At 41.5% G+C, this 25,375-nt stretch overlaps 1 protein-coding gene across 1 annotated transcript in view; it reads left to right on the top strand.

Annotated features, from left to right (window-relative positions):
- CSMD3 (CUB and Sushi multiple domains 3) overlaps window positions 1-25,375 on the top strand; it is a 1,099,171-nt gene that overhangs the window by 754,846 nt on the left and 318,950 nt on the right. Inside the window, exon 23 of the mRNA XM_026659890.1 lies at window positions 11,447-11,616. Coding sequence (XP_026515675.1) covers window positions 11,447-11,616 — 170 coding nt within the window. The remainder of the gene's footprint in view (window positions 1-11,446; window positions 11,617-25,375) is intronic.

The raw sequence follows: 25,375 nt of genomic DNA, 5'->3' as shown, positions 1-25,375 counted from the left end.
TACTCTCTTTGTTTCCCATTCAGTTTCTGTCTCCCTTCCCCCCCCCCCCTTCCCTTCTTAACCGTCTCTTTGTGTCCCTATCTCCTTGGAGTCCCTTTCCCAAACACTTAATTTTCATCTATACTGGTTTCAGTCTTGTGAATTCTATTACACTCAGTATCATAATATAGTTATTCTCTCAGAATCTGGGTACACGGATATCCATCCCGGTTTTGTTTTATGGTTTAATAGGTTATTGATTTGTTGTGTTCACATCTGCGTGATTGGATGCTAATGGTATCAGGAGTCTTTTAGTGTATTTTAAGTTGAAACTAGTTCAGAGAAGCATTTTAACCAGAACCCCTCCACAGTGTTTCAGAGTCAGAGTGAAGAATAACTTTCTTGTGGCCAACAGTGTCCATTGGGGTAGTGCCCACACTTTGCGTGTCCTCATGCCTCCAATCGAGGGCATAAAAAGGCACTTGTTAAGAGTAACAAGACGGGTTTCTTCAGGTCTGTTAGCAACAAGAAGAAAGTCAAGGAAAGTGTGGGCCCCTTACTGAATGAGGGAGCAACCTAGTGACAGAGGATGTGGAAAAAGCTAATGTACTCAATGCTTTTTTTGCCTCTGTCTTCACGGACAAGGTCAGCTCCCAGACTGCTGCACTGGGCAGCAGAGCATGGGGAGGAGGTGGCCAGCCCTCTGTGGAGAAAGAAGTGGTTCAGGACTATTTAGAAAAGCTGGATGAGCACAAATCCATTGGGCCAGATGCGCTGCATCCGAGGGTGCTAAAGGAGTTGGCTGATGTGATTGCAGAGCCATTGGCCATTATTTTTTAAAACTCATGGCGACTGGGAGGTCCCAGATGACTGGAAAAAGGCTAATGTAGTACCCATCTTTAAAAAGGGGAAGAAGGAGGATCCGGGGAACTACAGGCCAGTCAGCCTCACCTCAGTCCCTGGAAAAATCATGGAGCAGGTCCTCAAGGAATCAATTCTGAGCACTTAGAAGAGAGGAAAGTGATCAGGAACAGTCAGCATGGATTCACCAAGGTCAAGTCATGCCTGACTAACCTAATTGCCTTCTATGAGGAGATAACTGGCTCTGTGGATGAGGGGAAAGCAGTGTATCCATTATTCTTTGACTTTAGCAAAGCTTTTGATACGGTCTCCCACAGTATTCTTGCCAGCAAGTTAAAGAGGTATGGGCTGGATGGACGGACTATAAGGTGGATAGAAAGCTGGCTAAATCGTCAGGCTCAACGGGTAGTGATCAATGGCTCCATGTCTAGTTGGCAGCCGGTATCAAGCGGAGTGCCCCAAGGGTTGGTCCTGGGGCCGGTTTTGTTCAATATCTTTATTAATGATCTGGAGGATGGCGTGGACTGCACTCTCAGCAAATTTGCAGATGACACTAAACTGGGAGGAGTGGTAGATACACTGGAGGTAGGGATAGGATACAGAGGGACCTAGACAAATTAGAGGAACCTGATGAGGTTCAACAAGGACAAGTGCAGAGTCCTGCACTTAGGATGGAAGAATCCCATTCACTCCTACAGGGTAGGGACCGAATGGCTAGGCAGCAGTTCTGCAGAAAAGGAACTAGGGGTTACAGTGGATGAGAAGCTGGATATGAGTCAACAGTGTGCTCTTGTTGCCAAGAAGGCTAACAGCATTTTGGGCTGTATATGTAGGGCCATTGCCAGCAGATCGAAGGATGTGATCATTCCCCTCTATTCGACATTGGTGAGGCCTCATCTGAAGTACTGTGTCCAGTTTTTGGCCCCACACTACAAGAAGGATGTGGAAAAATTGGAAAGAGTCCAGTGGAGGGCAACAAAAATGTTTAGGGGGCTGACTTATGAGGAGAGGCTGAGGGAACTGGGATTGTTTAGTCTGCAGAAGAGAAGAATGAAGGGGGATTTGATAGCTGCTTTCAACTACCTGAAAGAGGGTTCCAAAGAGGATGGATCTAGACTGTTCTCAGCAGTACCAGATGACATAAGAAGGAGTAATGGTCTCAAGTTGCAATGGGGGAGGTTTAGGTTGGATATTAGGAAAAACTATTTGACTAGGAGGGTGATGAAGCACTGGAATGGGTTATCTAGGGAGGTGGTGGAATCTCCTTTCTTAGAGGTTTTTAAGGTCAGGCTTGACAAAGCCCTGGCTGGGATGATTTAGTTGGGAATTGGTCCTGCTTTGAGCAGGGGGTTGGGCTAGATGATCTCCTGAGGTCCCTTCCAACCCTGATATTCTGTGATTCTATGACCAGCAGGGCCATCCCCAACCACTACTGAGTTCTTTCTCGCCAGCTGTGGCTATGAGTTGGAATTTGCAGTGGTTGCTTCTTTGTACACTGTGTGCCCTTCTTTTATACATGAATTCTGTAAATGAATAGTTAGGTACTTAGTTATATTTGGGCTTGTCTACACTTACAGTGCTTCAGTGGTACAGCTCTGTCACTGTAGTGCTTGGTGAAGACGCTACCTATGCCGATGAGAGAGCTTCTCCCATTGGTGTAGGTACTCCACCTCCCCTAGAGACAGTAGCTATGTCAATGGGAGAAGGCTTCCCATCAACATACCTCTGTCTGTCCTGGGAGTTCAGTCAATATACCTGTATGGTTCAGGGTCCACACCCGTGAGCAACATATTTATAACGACATACGTTTGTTTACCTGGGAGATACTGTCGTTACCATTTTGGTTGTCATGACAGAACATAAATCCCCAGATTTCAAGAACTGCCTGTCTTGTGAGGTAGTAAGGTCCTTGAATAATGACTATGTACAGATCATTCTCAAAAAAGAGCAGAGAGAGAGTTTCATCTGAAAATGTTCTTCATAGAGAGGTCTTTGTGTCCTGCTTCTGATCATGGCTTGCTTGGGCAGACTTATATGATTACTCTTCTTCAAAGAGTGTTCCAACTGCTACTACTAGTAGGGGCTGAAACCCTTTGTATACAGACCAATCATCTACCTCTCGGAAAGCCTTGGGTGAGAGAGAGAAAAATTGCATCAGACTCATAGGAAAAAGAGACAGAGATCTGCTCCAGGCTTTCAGCTTCCAAGGCCCATAATCCTCCCTTTTGATTGAATAGCTCAAGATCTCAGACAAGTTCTTTTTCAATTGTCCTCTGCATATTCCCACTTTTGCAATGCATCGACTGGGTGCAGCAGCCTGGTGGAACTCTGTAGCAGCAGTGCCCATAGGGAGCACCTTGCCCCTCTCATACACAGCTCTCAAGCACACTCAGAGGGAGTGGCTATAGGAAGAGTGCTAGTGCCACTGCCGTCTCAGTTCCTTCCAACTGCTGCAGCATTAGAATGTGTGAACCTCCTTAAATCCATTAGAATCATGTAGCTATGTGCCTTAGTATTTAAAAAAAAAAGTAATTATGGTTAGTAGTTAGGTTAAATTAGTTAATATAAATAGTATAGGGGTTTTCTTAGTTAAGAATTTTACTGTCATGGCAGAAGCAAAGCTTCAAAAAATGTGTGTCCTGTCCATCAGACTTCCAATCTTCTCATATGTACAACGAGAGCTTAAATGTTTGGGTGAAAATCATTCACCAGCACACTGTCAGATAAGCAGCACCTTCACTCCTTGTACCAGGAAGGAAAGACAAATGGGTCCATTAGGGCAAGGCCATTTACATGTAATAGAGGTTACAGCTCAAATTCATCTGGATCCTTGTCCTTCTTCAGATCTGATCGGATCACATTTCCTGCTGGACAAAAGACCAAAGTGAGAAGTGCAGAGAGAGGTCTCCAGAGTTGTCACCACCACCTCAGACCCCTATAGTGTCAGCAGGGAAGACTTGTCCTTCATTTTTGGGACCCCTTTTGGGTTTGGGGTCCCTACATTGTAAATCTCACCAATGGCTTCTATATCAGATCCAGGATCAGATTTGCAATTGGGAGGTTGAACTGGATCTTCTGATTATGCGGATACCAAATTGGGGAAGTTGGTAGGCCTGGCCTGTGCTTACGCCTTCTGTCTACTCTTGCCAGACTAGAAGGTTGAAATGTCTGATGCTGGAGCAACATCCTACACAATCTGTGGATCTGAGAGGTATGGACCCAAGGGATACAGATCTGAGAGTTACAGAATTCCACCTTCCCCACCCTTTCAAACATAGGCATTCTCAGAAGAGGATTACCAGGAGGGACCTCCACAGGATGACTTCCAACATGATGTCACAGAGACGCAGAGTGGCTCATCTCTTGATGGCAACATCAAGATAGTGACAGCAGCGTCTCCCGCTGAGGATGCAATTCAATTTCATGAATTGATTGATAGGATGGCATCAACTTTAAAATTGTTATCAGTAGCTTTATAGCTTTGGAGGAGCCTTCACATCCAGTTTTTGATATTCTGGCATCTACTGCCAAGGCTAAAGTCTCCTTGCTTATATTAGAAGGGCTGTGGCAACTGGCAAAATCCCTTTGGTCCAAACCATCTTCGTGTCAATCAATCTCTAAAAAGATGGACAAATTATATCAAATCTCAAAGGAGGGATTTTCTTGTTTTTATGTACACCCTCAGCCAAACACGTTGGTTATAGCAGCAACAATGCAAAAGTCTAGATCAGGTTTTCAACCTTCCATCCCCATGGATACGGAGGGAAAACAGAGATTCCTTAGGCAGAAAATGGGTTCTGTCTGCATCCTGAAACATTCACATAGCTAGCTACCAAGCAGTTATGACTAGATATCAGTTTCAATTATGGGAGAAGATGGCTATCTTTACTACAAATTTACCAGAAGATCAGAGGAAATTAACATTATCCCTTATTAAGGAGGGCCAAAACGTGGCCAAGCATGCTCATAGGGCATCATTCATGACCCAGTCCCTGTGTGGAATTTGAATTTAGTATGAACACATGAATCTCCATTTGAGCTGTTATGGAATTGCTCCCTCTTTCATCTTTCTATAAAGACAGCATTTATAATAACGATAACTTCCACTAGAAAAATTAGTGAGCTACACACATTGATGGCAAACACTCCCCCACTACTTTGTATAAAGACAAAGTGATTCTTAGACCACATCCTCAGTTTATTCTGATGGTAGTTTCAGATTTCCATGTTAATCAGAGTATAAATTTACCTGTGTTTTTTCCTGAACCTCATACAAGTAAAGCGGATTCTAGATTACATTCTTTAGATGCAAAAAGAGTGTTCTTATATTATCTAAGTAGAACTAAGGTCTTCGGGCCATCTCCTGTGTTCATTTGTTTCATATACTGGTACTTAGAAAGATTGAGCCATTTCAGCACTTTCCCTATCTAGATGGGTCAGGGATTACTGGGAACCTTAAAAATGCTTCATAAACTGTCCAGGCCAATGTCCTCTTTGTACACGTAGTTAATGAAGAGGCTCTCCATAAGTCTGGAGGTCTTCGCGAAAGGACGGTAAGAGGATTTATCATAGCTCTTAAAAGAATCACAATAGCAGAGCATATTATGTAATGTTAAAAATTCTTCTGTGGATCTCAGACTATGCATCATACAACAAAATATTTTATTCAAAATGCATTGGATGCCACAGAGGTTGTGCAAGCGAAAGGCCTTATTCTCTATTTGTTGGTGCTGTAACAAGGAAAAAGGAACCTGGATGCATATGCTATGGGACTGACCAACAGTCAGGCAGCTGTGGAAAAAAAATGGACACAAATTAAAATGGTGCTCAGCTTCAGCAGTCAAATCTCAGATGAAAATTATGTCATAGGTTACTTACCTGCTAAACTGGGTTTAAAACCACCACAAAATCTTTGGTTCTTGAGGACTCAGATGATCACCAAGCACATGATTTACTAAAATGGAAAAGTAGGCTTCCGTTTAGGATAGAACAGTGACATTTGGGCCTGTCTGAGTTAGTAGCCAAAGAAATAATAGCTTATTGCTATAAAGAGCAATTATGTGAATTTGAAGAAAGTTGGACCCTATTTTTAGATACATTTGGATAAAAAAAATATTGAGATGGCCCAAAGAATGACAAACCTTCATTACTCCTAACCTCACTTCATTTTCCCTCCCCGTCTTCTACTTCCCTCCTCTCCCTATTCATGTACGTAATTCATTTTATTCCTGTTACCTCTTCCCTAACATATTGTGCCTATGTAGTGTTGTTTGGTTATGTATTGTCTGTCTTACAGCTTTGACAAGTTGTAAAATTGTGTGATTATGTAATTCTGTTGGAGATCCTGTGAGGCATGAGGTATTTGGAAACATATACAAGCTGTAAGTTATTTGCATTTTTGTACTTTTCATTGTTTTTTTTATGAAAATCAGTTAAAAAAAAACAACAACAATGAGATGGATCTACAAAGGAAGCAACATCAATTTCCAGGAGGAAGTCCAGTACTTTCAATGGTGTGTCAATTCACTTGCCTCCTTCAAGTGCCAGGCAGTGGATTTGACTGCTCACTTGAGAGCTTCAGAGCTTTCCGTACCCTCTTTTTGGGAACCATTTATGCCATTTCTGTGGTTCTGAAACACCATCATCACAAACCAGCAGGTTCTGGACATTGTAGAGGTGGAATATAGCATCCAGTTCCAGTCTCTTTCCCCGCCCTCAATCACCTTCTCCGTTCCTATCCAGGGTCCCCTCTCATGAGAGTGGTCCAACATCTAGTGATGCAATCTCTTCATTTTTGGAGCAGTAGAAACAATCTCATCAAGGGGCTTATTCCCTTTACTTCCTCATTCCCAAAAAGCAGAGGAGGATAGTCTTGACCTAAGACTACTAAACACCTTCATTAGAAAGCTCAAGTTTGGGATGGTGTCACTTACTTCTATTATCCTATCCGTAGACCTCAATGATTGGTACACTGTTCTCAGTCTCCAGGATGCCTATTTTTACACTGTGATCTACGCAGCCCATAGAAGGTATCTTTATTTCCTATTGGGTGGTTGTCATTGCTTGCACAGAGTCCTACCATTTGGCCTGTTGATACCTCCCAGAGATCATGAAGTGCCTTCTGGTAGTGGCGTCTTACCTGAGGAAAATGAGAATCCAAGTGTTCTCATACTAGACAGCTGGCTGATTTGGGGAGAATCTCATCAAGAAGTAATAGACTTCATCCTCCATATTCAGGTTCTATTTTCCTGACTAGCTTTGAAAATAAGAAAAGACATGTCAGTACTGACCCCAGCACACACAAAAATGGAGTTCATTAGGGTCATTCTGGACTCCATGATAGTAATGACGTATCTTCCCTCTTCTCTCTCCCAGCCTCCTTCCCCCCAAAAATCATGCCGTGCTTGTCCTGTGCACCAATCTTCTGGCTCAGCCAAGAACAACTGTGAGAACATATCTCAGACTACTGGGCCATATGGCATCCTGACTCAGGATGCCAGACTTTACCTTCACTGTATGCAAGAGTGGTTGAAGTCTACATCCATCAAGCAATCATCATCTGGACCTGTTGGTTCATGCTCCACCTCGAGTCCTGTTGACATTAAAGTGGTGGATGGACCCAACAAAAGCCTGCAAAGGGATTCCATTCTTCCTTCCTCTTCCATTGAAAGCTCTGGTGATGAATCCATCTATGCTTGGCTAGGGAGCACATTTGGACAACTTGCTAATGCAAGACTTGTGGACCCCAGGAGAATCAACCTTTCACATAAACATCCTGGAGCTGAGCCATTTACAATGCTTTCACAGTCTTTCTACCAGTAACAAAGGGGCTTAACATACAGGTCATGACAGACAATACTACTGATATATTTTACTTGAACAAGCAGAGCAAAGCAAGATCCACTCCGCAGTGTCAGGAAGTGGCATGTCTCTGGAACTTTTGCATATGATTCATCTTCCAGGAATTCAAAATGTTCTGCCAGATTGCTTCTGTGGAAAGTTTGTTGATAACTATGAGTGGTCCATAACAGATGACATAATTGGATTGATATTCAGCAAGTGAGGTTTTCCCACCATGGACCCTCTTGCCACCAGGGAGAATGGGAAGTGCCATCACTTCTGCTCCAGAAGGAGTCAGACTCAGGGTCCACTTCAGATGCATTCTTGATTCCAGGGTTCTTGCATCTTCTCTACGTGTTTCTCCAATTCCATTAATATTAGCAGTCCTCAAGAAGCTCAACCTGGAACCAGGCAAAATAATGATAATCCTCGCCTGGCCAAGGCAGTTTTGGTATGCTGATCTTCAAATCTTATCTGCACAACCTATGATAATCTTGTGACAGTTACGGCAATTTCCTGCAATATCTCTGGGAGATCTTATTGTATTAAGTTTAGGTATCCCTGTGGGCCAGAGATTTTATGGTGGACCACAGCCTTCCAGGAACTAAGAATGGTGATGGGTGACTAGGTAAAATCTGTAACATCTTCAAAGAGGTACCACGACCTTGAGAGGCTTGCCATATACTGGTTCATACTGTATTCTCCAGAGCACAAGAAACAAAGAAAGGACTTTTGGATACATAGCCTGAGTTTAAACTGACTGAGAGCGTTTGTTTGTTTGTTTGTTTGTTTGTTTGTTTGTTTTTTTAACCAGGAGTGGACAGAACCTTCTATTGGGTGGAGGGGCGGGGGGCATGGGGGAGGGGTAATCCCTAGGGAAGGTTTGGAAGAACTGACATTGGCCAGATCCCCTGCTGAATCTGTGAGAGGTGATCCCTGGTAAGCTATTAGGATGTATGTAGGATTTTTATTGTTTTTAGTATGTTTTCTCTGTAGTGCTTTTATCTTAAAATAAATGTATTGCTTAGAAAGCCCCGAGCCATGGCAGCCCCGAACTCATGGGGTGAAGGCCAGAGACCTTATTACCTGCAAAAATCTAGGGCACCCCGCCTATACCCTACCGAGGGCTCAAGGCATGACCCAATCAATTTAGGCATCCCCACCCTTTCCCTTCTGAGGGCTCAGGGTGTAAGGCACCTACTGTCCATCATGCCATCTATTAACAGAGCCCAAAAGGAAGGCTTTAGGCACTGAGCTGTCCCTTTTAAACCCTGCGTTCCCAGGGGATGAGTCAGCGACCACACTGCTCCTTTTTGCAGCAGTTTTTATCCTCCCTCCCCGCCCCCAGCCATAAAATGCAGTTCCCTTCAATTGGCCAGCAATCCAAACACCCCGTCCCGCAGGTTAAAGTTGCAGGCGGTCATTGTAATAAATCATATTATCTTTATTAGGATTTTGTAGTTAAGTTGTGGGTCATAGTTCCATGTTATGTATGAAAAATACAGCATCTCTTCAAAATTACAGCTACTCTGGTTAATTAATGCATTTTCTGAGAATTTGCAGGTTAATCTGTTAATTAGCTTAAAAAAGTAAAAATGTAAGTCCTGAAAGAAATTTAGCACCACATGTTAGACTTTGTTTTGTCCCTAATGATCTTAATAACAGAATAGTAGACTCTTCAAACTACTCTTATGGTTTAAACTCACTGAAACCTTGTCTTAATCTACTTTGAAGGTTTTTTTAAAAGGATTAGTGATAGCTTTTTTGTTGTTATTCATAATAAATGAAAGTTTCTTCTTCAATAGAGTTTGAACAATAATGTTCTAGAGAAAACTGAATGAAGAATTGTCCCCTTTCAAAATGACACCTACCTCCCATTGTTCTCAATACAGCTAAGGACACAGGCTGCCCTTAGCAAAATGGCCACACCCTACATTCACCTGCTTCTCTCCATCTTCTGGAAACATAGGGGTCTATTAGCTTCCCTAAGGGAAAAATAAGAGGCAGTGGTCACTTTGAAAGGGGGTATCTTGGCTGGCCTCAGTCCCATTGAGAACAATGGGAAATGGTGGCCATTTTGAAAGAGGGTGGTTCTTCATTAGTAACTCAGAAGAAGACAACTTTATGCATCAGCTTCTACTGAAGGAGTATTTTCAGTTGTGAAAAATAATTGCAAAGATGACCACTAATCCTTAATTTTCTTTTCAAAACTACCCATTACACCAGCGGTATTCAACAATAAGGTCAGGAGGGAGGGGGACACTAGAGATTTCACTAGTGTGTATGCATATGTCTATAGAGGGGAACATGGGAGGAACTGGTGTGTTTGTGTGCACACTCACAGGGAATGTAGGGTGCAGCAAGGAGGATGAATTGGGGAAAAGGGAGTTTGTGGAGGGGAATTTGGAGGACAGAAGAGAGGAGGAAGTTGGGCCATGCCCTCTAGGTGCTTTGGCTGCTCTAGTGATTTTTACACAGCTTATCTGGCCACTATGCACTTGCTGATTTCTGCTGCTCCTGACAAAGTGTACATTTGACTTTAAAAGTTAAAAATAATGAAAACAAACTTTTAAGATTGATAGCATATATGTATTAAAATCGTTACCAGTATAGCATGGTATAATTCTTTTGTGTTTCTTGTTTGGTATGCAAAATAATGAACCAAGAAAATTTCCCAACATTAAAAACAAAGCAAAACTATGGTAAAATGGAGTTAAAGCTGAGAGTGCATACCAGTGTTTTAGGGTCAAATACATTACATGGAGGATGTAACTATCCCACAAACAAGCTTTATAAATCTAGGAAATTCAAAGTTCAACTTAAATTTAAAATAAAGCCAAATTTAAGATGTGGAATTGCACAGTTAGGACACCCAAATAACCTTAACTGTGTCCTAAAGTAACACAAGGCACAGTGGGGGGGCAGGGGTGAATCTGTTCTGGGACCACAAACACTAAAACGTCTTAATCATAATCATATGACTACTACAAGGTATCACTACAAGTCAGAGTTAAGGTTATTTGGTGCCTTAACTACAGATTTCCATAAATTTGATTTTTGGATATTTGGATTTCTTTTGTTTTTAACCTTAAGTGTTAATTGCCTGGTTTAATAATGTTTGTTTTTGGAATAATTACATCACTGTAATGTATTTTTTCCCTAAATTACTATTATGTAGTCTCAACTTTGTCTGGGAATTATTTTCTTTTTACTCTTTTATTATTTAGATTACTCCTATTTTATTAGTTTGGTAAATTTTGAACTTATAACTTTTTATTTGACTCCATAACTTATACCATCCACCTATTGTGGTTATTTTTATTAAATTAATATTAGAGATATTTTTGGTATGTTTTTGTAGGCAGATCTTCCATGTGACTTCCAAAGTATTATTATTATCATTTAATTTTTATCTTCAATAATTTTTGAAAAAAATAAAAAAGATGGAACTAAAAACAAACAAATAGAAAATAGAGGCATGTTAAAATATTTTTCATTATTGTCTTTATAATTATTATCATATTTCAAAATTATTATATATTATTTAGCATAGTTTATTAAAGTATTTTATACATTTATAAATATTTGTGGAATCTGCAGGTGAAGAAATTCTAATCATTCACTGTCATGAATTTATTTTATAGCCAGACTCTAGATAACAACAAATCTTAATGTTTTGTTAGATTGCATTAACATTCCCATACCATTATTTGAAATATTTATGTTCTCTATTAAGCTATACCTCAACATTCTGTTTTACCTGCAGCTGAATGTGGAGCCTCTGCAACAAATAATGAAGGAATTTTGCTGTCCCCCAATTACCCACTCAACTATGAAAACAACCATGAATGCATTTATAGCATTCAGGTACAAGCAGGGAAGGGAATCAATATTTCAGCCAGAACATTTCACTTAGCACAAGGAGATGTTCTTAAGGTAGGTTGTCACTTTTGTAATGTGTCTATGTTATTTCGAAACTCATCATGCTTTCATGCCATTGTGCTGTTCATCTGTGTGTAGTATTACAATCTTATGTGAATGTATATTAATAATTGCCATTATAGTAACATATCTTCTATCTAAAACAATTCCACATGGAATAAGTCAACCTTTTGCTTTGTCTACAGTCTCCCATTCCTTTACATGTCCATTCTCTAACCATATACCCATGTTTTTACAGCCATAAAAACATTTTAAGACCAAGTATACTCTGCAGTCTTAAATTTGTATGTAAGTTTACTACTCCCAATGTTACATACTAATCTTTTAACAGGGTTGCATGTCTCCTATGACTCATGTTTTTGCATCAAAATTTTCAAAAGTTTTATTCTTGTTTAGGAAGTAATATTTTTGTCCAATTAGATTGAGAGGCTGAATTTTATATGATTCTTGACTGGCACACAAGGAATGCACTTATAAGGGGTCTGGAATTGCATGGTAGGAAGCACCTGCTGCAAAATGTTGAGCACCATCAATTCCAGTTGGGCTCCCAGCACTTTTAAAAATTGATCTCAAATACTAACATTATTAATTTGATGTATAGCTATCACCCTAACAACTACAGTTTTCTAAAATGTTTGTTAGGTACTTTTTTATGAGTAGACTAACAAAATATTTACATTTATACCTGAATACATTGCTTAGAGATTTACATTCCAGGTTAAATACTGTTAAACTGTTTCTAATAGGCAAATCAGCAGAAACAAACAAAACAACAAAGAATAGTCCCAGGCTTTATGAAAAAGTAAAACAAAACACAAAACTAAAAAACAAACGTTAACTCCATCAAATCTAACACAAATGAACTACTTCAAAGGAATACCAAAAAATGCAGAAATTACATTCTCTATTTTTTTGCTTTGCTATTTACAAAGTAACTGACTGTTTCCTTTAATTATCCTGTTACTTTACTAATTGATAAGAGAGTTAACGCTTATGATTTATCTTCCATTAAAAAAAAAAATTTAAGTAAAGCTAATCCTTGTAACACCCATGTGTGGTATGTAAATATTCAATTTTACCAATTATGGTATTTTACAAGTAGTGAATTGAGTTAGAGAAAATAATGATTTGTTAGAGATGAGATTTGGACTCAGGAGGTTCTGGCCTGTATTTAGATCACTATCCCAACACCACTGATAAAAGTAAATATACCAATTTTTCTTTGTAGGTTTTTATATAGAAAATTATGGATGGAATTCCTCATGACCATAAATAACATTGAACTATCCAAATCTGTTATCTATAAGTAAAAATGAAAACATTCCAGAGTAGAACCTCGGGAATGGAGGTTGTTCATAACTCTGAAATGTTCATAACTCTGAACAAAATGTTATGGTTGTTCTTTTAGAAGTTTACAACTGAACATTGCCTAAATACAGCTTTGAAACTTTACTATATGGAAGAAAAATGCTACTTTCCCTTTAATTTTTTAATAGTTTACGTTTAACACAGTATTGTACTATATTTGCTTTTTTTGGTTTGTTTGTTTTTTTGCCTCTGCTGCTGCCTGATTGTGTACTTCCGGTTCCAATTGAGGTGTGTCCTTGACTGGTCAGTTCAGGGACTCTCTTTTTTGTAACTCTGAAGTTCTACTGTATTGAATTAGATGTGACATTTAACTTGGAAGCAATGCAACTCTTCTCCCTGCTATAGCCACGCCATTTTTATCTGTGCACAGGCAGTTCAGAGAATATTTATGATTGAGTTGCCATGACAAAAACACAGATTTCAATGTTCATCAGCTTTCCTTTTACCTTCCTGTAGAAAACATTAGCTTGGAATGTTTTTACTTATTTAATTATTTTTACATTTAATTACCGGTAATATGCTTTTATCTTCATTTTCAAGGGTAGTGCAAAGTTGGTTACAGGGAGAAGAAAAAACACTGAAGAATAGCTATAAATATCACTCACAGAATTTTTCTCTGCGTTAAGTAGGGATGAATAATAAATAAATAAAAGTGTCAGCTGGTAATTGGATTCTTGCATATCAAGTCACCACCTTTGAATTACAGTAATAAGCTATAATTCCTCCTAAACTATTTGACAGGCAGCAATAGCACCATCATCAATTATGATCAAAGTTTAGGTGCTTACCTGAATCGGAGGCAGGGCAGAGCTACTACATAACAGGGGGATCTTGAGGAAGGATGATACCCAAGGGCATAGGCACCAACTCCGTGGGTGCTCCGGGGCTGGAACACCCATGGAAAAAGACTAGTGGGTGCTCAGCACCCACCAGCCACGCACCGATCAGCTGTTCGGTGGGCCCCTCCAACCAAGTGCTCAGTGGGCCCTGCCGATCAGCTGTTCAGCAGTGGGTGGGAGGTACTGGGAGGGGGTGGAGCGGGGGCAGGAAGAGGCCGAGCAAGGGCAAGGCATGGTGGGGGGGGGGGGACGGGGCACGGGGGAGGCAGGGGGGGGACGTGGGGGGAAGGAGTGGATTGGGGGCGGGGCCTCGGAGTGGAGTTATATAATTCCTCCCCAAATGACCCAGTCCGCAGAAGGATTGCATTTCATAATCTCTGAGATGATGTGGGGGAAACGCAATTTGATGGTAGGCAGGCGCTGTTAGTTCTAGGTTTCTCTTGTTAAAGTAGAGTTCTCTTATTTCCTAAAATAAAATATTTACCTACTCTTTTCTAGAAATAAAGATGAGGTGTTCTTAGAGCTTAAGGTTTCATAAGAAGAGGTTCTGGAGCAAACTGATACATTTAAAAAGCAGACTCACCAGGCCCAGGTACTATACATCCAAGAGGTCTGAAGGATTTTAAGAATAAAATGACTGAACTGTGATAAAAATGCACATTGTTCTAGCTTATGCTATTATCTCTCTCTCACTATTTTTAACTCTTTAATCTGTTCCCATGCTGATTTAGCAGAAATTATCCATGATCTTTACCAGTCCCTGCTGCAATTCAATTGTATTTTGAATGATGCAGAGATATCTTTGTATTATTGACCTCCTTAACAGGTTTTGTCTGACCTGTGTGTTCCATGGTGTCTGTCAGGTTTTCCCCGGCTCATTAAATAATCCTCTCAAAACCATATTGTTTTACGTGCTTTCAGTCTGGTTCAACTTTGTTGTAGGTGGAGCCTTAAGCATGAGTCATTATCATACGTAAACAAATTCCCAAGTGATTCCTGGAAAAGCTATGTCCAAAAAAGGACAACCTTGAAATCTCAAAGTTAACTAATCAAACCAATAATTTGATGGTTCATACATGCACACTTCCTCTTATATGAAGAACATTTGGGTCTCTTACTATAGCAATTCTGTAACTTCACCAGGAGCCTTGAAAATCCATAATCAATAGTGGTTTTTTTACATTAGATGAACTCAGTTTATATTATTTATTTGCCTCAGGTATTGCTTTCTTATAACAACAATTTCACATAATGGGTGGGATTTTCAAAAGCATCTGAAGATTTGTCAACATGAGGATACTCAATTAACACAAATCAACTAAAGGTGTGAAGTTAATGCACATAAATTAGCGCACATTTAACACCCATGTGGATGTACTCATTCAGGAATAATTTCTTTTTAAAATTAAATACAGTAACTCCTCACTTAACGCTGTAGTTATGTTCCTGAAAAATGCGACTTTAAACAAAACGATGTTAAGCGAATCCAATTTCCCCATAAGAATTAATGTAAGGGGGGGGGGCGGTGTTAGGTTCCAGGGAATTTTTTTTCACCAGACAAAAAAACTATATATTATATAGATATATACACAATATAAGTTTTAAACAATTGAATACAGTTCACAGCTATGATGATTGTGAAGCTTGGTTGAGGTGGTGAAGTTAGAGGGTGGGAATGCCTCGCTGCTAAATGATGAACCAGCACTCAGCTGAGCCCTCAAGGGTTAACACATTGTTGTTAATGTAGCCTCTCATCAAGGCAGCACGAACAGGAGGGAGTGGAGACAGCATAGCAGACAGAGACAGACACACATCTTGTGTGTGAGAGGGAGAGAGAGATGCACACTGCCCCTTTAAATAAGCTGACCCACTCTTAAGTGCATTGTCTTTTTAAGTGGATCAGGAAGTTGAGACAGCAGCTGCTTCCCCAAGCTCTCTCTGTTTCTCTCTGTCCGTGTCCCCTCCCTGCTCTGTATGGAGAAGGGGGTAAGCAGGGTGCAGGAGCAGGGAGGAGAGGGACACCCTGACATTACCCCCCCCATTCTCCCCCTGCACAGCAAGCAGGAGTCTCTGGGAGCAGCTCCAAGGCAGAGGGCAGGAGCAGCACATGGCAGTGGGGGGAGGGACAGCTGAACTGCTGATTGATAGCCTGCTGGGCGGTTGCAGCACATGGAACTTAGGGGAGCGGGGAGCTGATAGGAGGGCTGCTGGTCCACCCTGGTTCCAAGCCTCCATCAGCTAGCTGCAACGGGCTGCTCTTCCTGCAAGCAGTGGACAAAGCAGGCGGCTGCCAAACAACGTTAGAAGGGAGCATTGCACAACTTTAAACGAGCATGTTCCCTAATTCATCAGCAATGTAACAACAAAACAACATTAACCGGGACGACTTTAAGTGAGGAGTTTCTGTAAATTAAAGAAATATTCCCAGTCCCAAAGTTTATATAGTCTAACTGAAGAAATGGAGGGTGGAGTCATGACTCGATGAAAGTCAATAGCAAAACTCTGATTAACTTCCAGGGATTTCACTGGAAATGATGAGTGAGAACACAAACGATATGCATGGATTGGGGTAATGAGTAACATGAGTTACAACACCAAGATCATTAATCATCTAAGACATGAGGAAACCTTGATGGTTCAGATCAAAGCTTTGGTTTGGTTTGGTTTAGTTTAACTTCCTCTGAACAATTCCTGTGAATTGCTTCCTGTGAGCCTTATGTAAGTATTGAGTTTTATGGATGGATTTAGGTGTGAAGAGAGTAGTGACTTGGCAGACCAGAATTGGAAGTGCATCGCAAGCATAGTGGTTAGCATGAAGAAAAAGCCAACATGTGCCATACATGGTAGACAGTTTGAAGCAACTAAAATCATTTAGGTCAGGGGTTCTCAAACTGGGGGTTGGGACCCCTCAGGGGGTTGCGAGGTTATTACATGGGGGGTCACGAGCTGTCAGCCTCCACTCCAAGCCCCGCTTTGCCTCCAGCATTTATAATGGTGTTACACATTAAAACCACTTTTTTATATATTTAATTGGTGGGGGGAGTTGCACTCAGAGGCTTGCTGTGTGAAAGGGGTCACCAGTACAAAAGTTTGAGAACCACTGATCTAGGCTGTATCCTGTATGACATTTGTGAAGAAGGCACTCTGATGTCTTCGCTATGCCCAAATAAATCTGTTAGTCTTTAAGGTGCCACCGGACTCCTTGTTGTTTTTGTGGATACAGACTAACACGGCTAAGCCCTGATAAAAAAGAGTGTGTTTTTTAATCAAAGGATAACTAATGTGTGTTAGCTATCCCACTGTAAAAAAAAAAAAAAACTACTACAAAAATATGGAGCCAAAGTACTGTAGTTTAATTTAGCGATAAAGTTAGTGAAGTCAACAAGAGAGAGGGGGTATAATGCTGATGTTGACTACTAAAAAGGTTTTTTACAATCTACTTAGGATTTTACAGAGAGATAACTATAGTGTGTTATTTATCTTGCTGAAAAAACAAACACAAAAAACACCTTTGTGTTAGTGAAGACAATGTTTCAAAAAGCTGTATCCTAAAGATGTCTTCTCAGTGTGTTGAGAGAGCCTCTTTGGCTGCTGCCTGTAGATCAGAGTACTGAGTGCAAAAAAAGCTGATAATAAATAGCTTACACTAAAGGGTGGCTATTTCTGGCTATCCTCAAACAATTCCTGTGCCAGGTGTTAAGTCTTGTGAGGTTTCTCCGTTGAGAATCTTTGTGACTAGGACACAAGAAGGTTAACATTTTTATGTAGGCTTGGTCTACACTACAGACTTATGTCAGTATAACTATGTTGCTCGGGGTGTGGAAAATCCACATCCCCAAGTGATGTAGTTATGTGGAGCTGAACCTTCACTCAGGGAGTTGGGAGTGCCTATGCCGATGGGAGAAGCTCTCCTGTCAGGACAGGTAGCATCTTCACTAAGGGTACGTCTATAGCCAGCCGCTAGTTTGGCGGCTGGCAATCGAAGTTCTGGGTTCGACTTATCACGTCTTGTCTGGACGCAATAAGTCGAACCAGGAAGTGCTCGCCGTCGACTGCGGTACTCCAGCTAGACGAGAGGAGTACCGCGGAGTCGACGGGGGAGCCTGCCTGCCGCGTGTGGACCGAGGTAAGATCAAACTAAGGTACTTCGAACTTCAGCTACGTTATTCACGTAGCTGAAGTTGCGTACCTTAGTTCGATTTGGGGGGTGAGTGTAGACCAAGCCTAAGCACTACAGCAGCACAGCTGCACAGATACAGCTCGGTATGTGTAGACAAGCCCGAAGATAATGGGAAGTACTTCTATGTTGTGAGTTAGGGTACGTCTTCACTTACATCCGGGTCCGGATGTAAGCAATCGGTTTTCTGAGTTCGATTTATCGCGTCTGGTTAAGACGCGATAAATCGATCCCGGATCGATCCCGGAAGTGCCCCGGATCGATCCCGGAAGTGCTCGCCGTCGACGCTGGTACTCCAGCTCGGCGAGCGGAGTATGCAGCATCGACGGGGGAGCCTTCCTGCCGCGTCTGGACCGCGGTAAGTTCGGACTAAGGTACTTCGAATTCAGCTACGTTATTAACGTAGCTGAATTTGCGTACCTTAGTCCGAAGTGGGGGGGTTAGTGTAGACCAGGCCTTAGATTCTTGTAACGTTACAGTTCACTCCAGGAGAGCTCTGTGTTGTGTTAAAATGAGTGAATAGGCTCTGACTGCAGAGGTGTTAACTGGCCACTTCAACTTGAATAGTCTCTTACAGTATGTTAACTGCTTATACTAAACAATCTGTTCCAGCTGGTATTTAGCTGTGACCCTCTGACAACCTTTCCTAGACCTGAAGAAGAGATCTGTGTAAGCTGGAAAGCTTGTCTCCTGCACCAACAGAAAATGGTCTTATAAAAGATTTATTATCTCACCCACATAGAACAGTTAAACAGCTTTTTGTGGGGGGTTGGGGAGGAGTCTGTCTGTTATATCAGTGTATTCCCTGGAAGAGAGATACCTTAGAAAATGTTTCTCTAAAAATGAGTATTTTTCAGGAAGTTCATACATTTAGCCACATTAACATGTATGAGAAACTTGGAACATAGGGAATTCATCAAGATTTACTTTGTTTTCTACCTTAAATGTTTTGCAGCTCTCTTCAGTTCTGGTCTCAGTGACACCATGAATAAGGAGATCTTGCCATCCTCTCCAGTAAGACTGGATTGAGTGGTATTAGCCAATACATACATGTTAGGCATAGTACATGCTACATTAATAGATATCATGTGAATGGTATTAATATAATATCGTGTCTGTGTGGGGGGGCAGTTATGTTAAGTGAATATATCATGCTCTTCCTACAATTCTGCTCACCCATGTCAAGCATCCCACAACACTTTGCGGCTGAAATACGTTTTGACATTAGAAAACAGGAAGCCTGTCAAAGTCAAGATACATGAATGGTGTGTCCTTCTATCACAGGTTGGGATGTACCTCTATGTCCAGCTGGTTTGGAATGTGGTATTCAAAACAGAAATAAGGAAAAGAACAGAAAAACAAGTTGAGAAATTAGTGGGTTGGATTTTAGGTGACAAAATAAGTGCTTTTTAACTTGTAAACAGACCTGATATAAACATAAGTGGATTTAGGGGTGTATCTTTGAATCACATCTTCTGTGTAAGGTGAACATGCTTTGAGATAAAAATTGTTTTTTGTATTGTACTGTTTTGTCTTTAGCTAATAAATTTGGCTGAGTTCAGGTATTTCATCTCTTGAACATTTTTTGTAGTGAACCACAAGTAAAGTCAATGAGTTGGCTATATTATTAATAAATAGTGGCTAAAATAGTATGGCAATGCTTTTCCCACTCGTCCTTTGCTCTGGTGTGTCTTCTGTGGCTGCTTTTGTGTCGAGGTTAAAAAAAAATCCTACTCTGACTACTGATGCAGAGACTGAGCACAGCTGAATCCGAAGGCTTGTATAACTGAGGAAATTAACCAGAATAGCTTCCCTTGTGGACACTCTTATTTCAAAATAGCTATTGCCCTTTAAATTCACACCATACCTAAATCTGAAATAAAGTTCAAGTGTAGACAAGCTGAGTTCCAAAAACAGACAACTTTAAAGTGACCACCAGAATTCAGTGTAGATTGGTCTTGCATTGCCCTCAGTGGAAAAGGAAAATGGTGGCAGCATCAAAGTAGTGGCTTTTCTACATTTGAAAGTTATTTTCCATTAAGGTAGGGTATGAATTTAAAGTGCAGTAGCACTTTAAAATTGGCCACATTGGGAGTTATTCCATAATAGCTATTTTTCGATAGCTATTCTGGTTAATTTCCTAGTGTAGACAAGCCCTAAGAAACAGTCTTTAGGAATTGTAATCTCTCCTCAACTTCTGTCTCTTTCCTCCTGGGGTCTGTGATCCCTATTCCTGATTCTGAGTGCTTTCTGAAGTGACAAATGTGTTCAGTCTTTTTTTCAGCCTTGGAAATCAGTCTAGCATGCCATGCCGATTTTTTCATGACCAGATAAGGAGACCCTTGATGAATCCAAGCACTTGGCTGTGTCCTTCTTAGGATTAGAGGCTGCTTTGATACAACTAGTTCAAATTGACCCTACAAGAGTAGGTTGAAAGGGAAGCCTGTGTTCCAGGCATTTAGTTTTAGTTTGTCAGAGTTTGCAAGCTGCAAGGAAAAATAAATCCGAGCAAGAACACCCAGTGTTGAAACCCTTTCCTGTGAAGCAGAGAAACAACTGGAGCATAGACACCACAGTATAAAGGAGCAGCCTGTTTGACACTCATAAATCGTTACTACTTCTGCTACCTGCCAGGTTGAGAAGGGAGGAGCTGGCACCTATTGTTTCTGAATTGGTCTACTCAGGGTGCAGAATGTGGATTTCAGAACATATAACTTGCTTACCATTTGTTTCTTTTAGTATGTAATTTTCTCTCTCTTTGCTATGTTTGATATAGCAGCTCTGACTAATGGTATTGTGTGTTTTTTTGTTAGAAATGTAATAAATACATAACTTCCTCCGCATTGATTCATACAAGTATATTCTGCTATTGGTGCTGTCTTGATTTAATGCTAAAGGAGGTTGCATGGTGGCATATGGATGAGACTAGATATCCATAGTTACTGTATGCCAATCAATTTAATATCAGTCTTCAGTGACTATCAAACAGATGTTTCCTTCTTTAGAACTGCAGTGAGGACTGAGTTTGTGCACCGTAGTGATTCCAGAATTCTAGATTTGAGAGTAAACTATTGGGACGAAAGACACAGAAAAACAGACACATTCAGTTACCAAGTTATGACACATACAGTTTCCCCTTACTCCTTCCCTTTTAAACTCAAGAGGCTTTATGGCGTTAAGTAACGCATTCACAATTCCACAGGAAAGTATTGATAAGCTGAGCATAGTTGCCTTTGCTCTTGTAGTTTGAAGAAGTGTAATTATATTAAAAGTTCTGTTCTGAAACACGGGCTTTTCATTTTTAGTTTATTTCAATACAAATAAAAGGTTAATAATTAATAATGTATCATTCAACATAACCATGCCCTTAATTAACTAGGACAATGGTTCTTTGTCATGTATAATTTCAACTGAAAGCGGATTCACAGGTGGAACTAAAACTGAAAGTGCAAGGAGCAGCAAGTGCAAAAGAACACATACCATATATACTCGTTCATTAGCCCGTTCGTTTATAAGATGACCCCACAAGATGGATAAGTAAAAATAGCAAAAACTGTATGACCCTTTCATAAGCCGACCCTATATTTCAGGGGTTGGCAAACTTTGGCTTCTGGCCTGTTAGGGTAAGCCGCTAGTGGGCCTGGACGGTTTGTTTACCTGGAGCGTTCACAGGCACGGAGCCCCTCAGCTCCCAGTGGCCATGGTTTGCCATTCCCAGCCAATGGGAGCTGCGGGAAATGGCACCACAGGTACAGGTAAACAAAACGGCAATGTATTAGATATTCAATTCAATGAGTCCATAGAGTTTAAAATCATCAAATTTTGGTGTATACCCTTTTATAACCCAACCCCTGCTCTTCTATGCGCCACTTTTTTACCCCAAATATTCGTCTTGTGAACAAGTATATACGGTATTCTGTTTCATGGAGGATTTTGAGTTTGCAAAAAATAAAAATCCACCTTTTCCCCCCTCTGAAACAAAAATTTAGTGAAATCAGCATACTTGCATGGTGTTTTGATTTTGACAACTGCATTTTCTGATAGCAAATGGTGCCATCTGAGTTTTTTTCTGACCAGCTCTAGTGAAAGCAAACTGCAGAGTGCCCTGAAGATATCAGATCTACAAGGGGCAAAAAGTAATTAGTAGTTTAGGTACAAAATGAGGGAGCATGGTTCATATATGAGTTTGTTGTCTTAATATTGTCAATTCTTGTGTGTAACCAGTGACTGCAGATGTTACAGGGAACATGTGGTATTGAGTGATTGGGAGGGGATGTGTCTATGAAAGAATCTCTGTTTGAAGAAGTGGTCCGCAATGTGAAAATTTGGAGGAACAACTGAATGAAGATTGAGTCAATAGGTTAACAACTTATGACCCTCTGTGTAACGCTGCTGCTTCATCAGTTTTAAAATTTCTATCACATCAGGACTGTGCAAGTGTGGTGTGCTCCAGGCAAAGGGCATGGGCATGAGTGAGTTTAAGCAATAGGTGTAGACTTATGCATTGAGTGGCAAGTTAACTACTCCAGTTTGTCTGTTCTTTACTTGCAAATGTGCAGAGTAAAAAGGAGATATATCTTATGGAGACTGTAATGTCTGAGAAAACATGGCTGTAAACATGATTCTTATTATCCTAAAGAGGCCTGGCCCTTGAAGCTGCTGGGGGAGCGGGGAGAGAGATTGGTGTCTGAGTTGAACAGCTATCCATGATCAAATTCCCCTGAACTCCCTGCCCTACTCATCACTTTTACTTGGCACTCATTCACACTGTGCGGGATCTAGCTCTAAGGCCATGTCTACACTGCAAAGTTAAGTCAACTTAAGTTAGGTTGACGTACAGCTACTGCTATAATTAAACCGCTGTTGCATGTCCACACTACGCAGCTTGTGTTGGTGGAGCACATCCGTAGTAGCAGCTCTTGCACTGACACAGTGAGCAGTGCACCATGGGTAGTTATCCCAATGTGCAACTCACCATCATCCACCGCAGGGTGTTTTGGGAACGGTGTGCAATGTCTCATGCAGGCAGTTGCAGCATCCCATGATGCAGTTTTCACTAGCCCATCATTCCATGGGTTTCCTAGTTCATTTCTCACCACTTTTCAACAGCCCCTGTAACCTGTGCATCTGCCATCTCCATCAGAAAGCATGAATCCTGGACTGCTCTCCAGTATTGTGGTGAGCATTATGAATACAACACCCCTGATCCTGCAGTATTTTCTGAGATGCAAGTCTGGTGATGATGCTTTGGTGTCTGCCTTGCTGTGTGCCATAGAAAGAAACAATTCAGGATTGCTTTTGGTATTCATGGAGCAGCTACACATGGTGGACCATCAGTTCTGGGCTTGAGAAACAAGCACGGAGTGCTGGGATCACATTGTTATGCAGGTTTGGGATGATGAACTGTGGCTGCAGAACTTTTGGATGCACAAAGCCACCTTCCTGGATCTGTGTACGGAACATGCCCCTACTCCGAGGCACAAGGACACCAAAATGAGAGCTGCCCTCACGGCACAGAAGTGAGTGGCGATCGCTGTGTAGAAGCTGGCAACACCAGACTGCTACTGATCATTCCTGAATCAGTTTGGAGTCAGAAATCCACATGGGGTTGCTGTGATGCAAGTGTGCATGGTCATTAATTGCCTTGTTATGAAGGACTGTGACTGTGGGTAATGTGTGTGAAATAGTGGATGGCTCTGCAGCAATGGGATTTCCTAACTGTGGTGAGGCAATAGATAGCACACATATCCCTATTGTGTGCCCCAGACCACATTGAGATGGAGTGCATCAACAGAAAGGGCTACTTTTCTATGGCATTGCAAGTGCTGATGGATCACTGAGATTGTTTCACCGATATCATCACAGGCTGGTCAGAGAAGGTGTATGACATATACATCTTTAGGAATACAGGCCTGTACAGAAAGCTGCAAGCAGGGACTCTTCTTTCCAGACCAGAGGATTATGAGTGGGGATGTGGAGTGCCAATAGTGATCCTGGGAGATCCAGCATACCCCTTGCACCATGGCCCATGAAGCCATACGTTGGCCAGCTTGACAGCAGCAAAGAGCACTTCAACAACAGGCTCAGTAGGTATGGAATGACTGTTGAGTGTGCCTTTGGTCGCTTAAAGGGTCACTGGTGCTGTCTCCTCAGGTTAGATCTCAGTGAGGGCAATATTCCCATGGTCATAGCAGTCTGCTGTGCACTTCATAATATCTGTGTAGCAAAGGAGAAGTTGCCCCATGGGTGGCACATGGAATTTGAACAGCTGTCTGCTGACTTTGAGCAGCCAGATACCAAGACTATCAGCGGGGCTAAATGGGATGCTCTGTGGATCAGGGAGACTTTGAAGGAACATTTTAACAGTGAGCTACAGTAATGTGTGTTGCTGTAATGTGTTGAGCCTGGCATTATTTTTTTGCACTGTAGTATGAACATTGTAGTGATTGCTGTGTGTGTACTACTATAACAATACAAATGCACCTATTGCTACTGTCTCTGAATGTTAGCAGCAGTCACCATGTGTTGGAGAATAATAAAGATTCATTCACTTTCCATAAGTTGATTTTTATTCTACACCCATGCAAACATACCTATGTCATTCTGAACTAAACTTCTTACACACAAGAAAAAGTATCTTTAAAGGGGAAGGGACAGTGAATTCCCAGGCACGTAGGCCAACGAGGATCTCACAGCTGGCTGTATGTCCAGCTGTCATTGTGCGTGATATCCTGTAGAGTGGAGTGCCTGGGGTACTGTTGTGGCAATGGAAGATACCTGGAGTGTGTGGGGGGAATGTAGGGAAGTCCTGGAATTCAGTTCCGTATGGGCTGCAGGGGGAGGCAAGCACAGATGTGTTCAGCCTGAAGTTCAGTCAGAGAGCACAGCATGTTTGTTTGCTCCCTGAGCAGCATTATCAGCATCTCTTCCTGGTCCTGCTTTCTTTTCTCAGTATCCCTCCACAGTTTCTCATTGATTGCCTCTCTCCAAGCTCTCTGCTCACAATCTGAAGCATCAGAGGCCTGCAGCACCTCCTGGAACATGTCTTCCTTAGACCTCTTCTTTCTTCTACTTATCTGCCCGAGCCACTCCGCCAGTGTGCATGAGGGGACCCTTAAGGCCACATCTGCATCTGGTAAAGAAACAATGGACAGAGGTCTTCTTGTCAGTGCACTTACACTCCTGGATCCAAACAAGTTACAAGCATAACTTTCTCACTTTCCCTTAGGAGTCATTCAGCATGGTGGCAGCCCCAGCCATGGTGAGTACAGCCTGAAGGAGAGGGGGTGAGTTGGGACAAATTGGGGGGTTGCACTAGGTTATCAGTACAAGCACCTAGGTCTATCGTAGTGAATACTGGCACCGTTTT

The sequence above is a fragment of the Terrapene carolina genome, unplaced genomic scaffold (assembly GCF_002925995.2).
Source record: "Terrapene carolina triunguis isolate 2854851 unplaced genomic scaffold, T_m_triunguis-2.0 Scaffold58, whole genome shotgun sequence".
Lineage (NCBI taxonomy): Eukaryota > Metazoa > Chordata > Testudines > Emydidae > Terrapene > Terrapene triunguis.
This window is presented reverse-complemented; position numbering and strand designations above follow the sequence as displayed.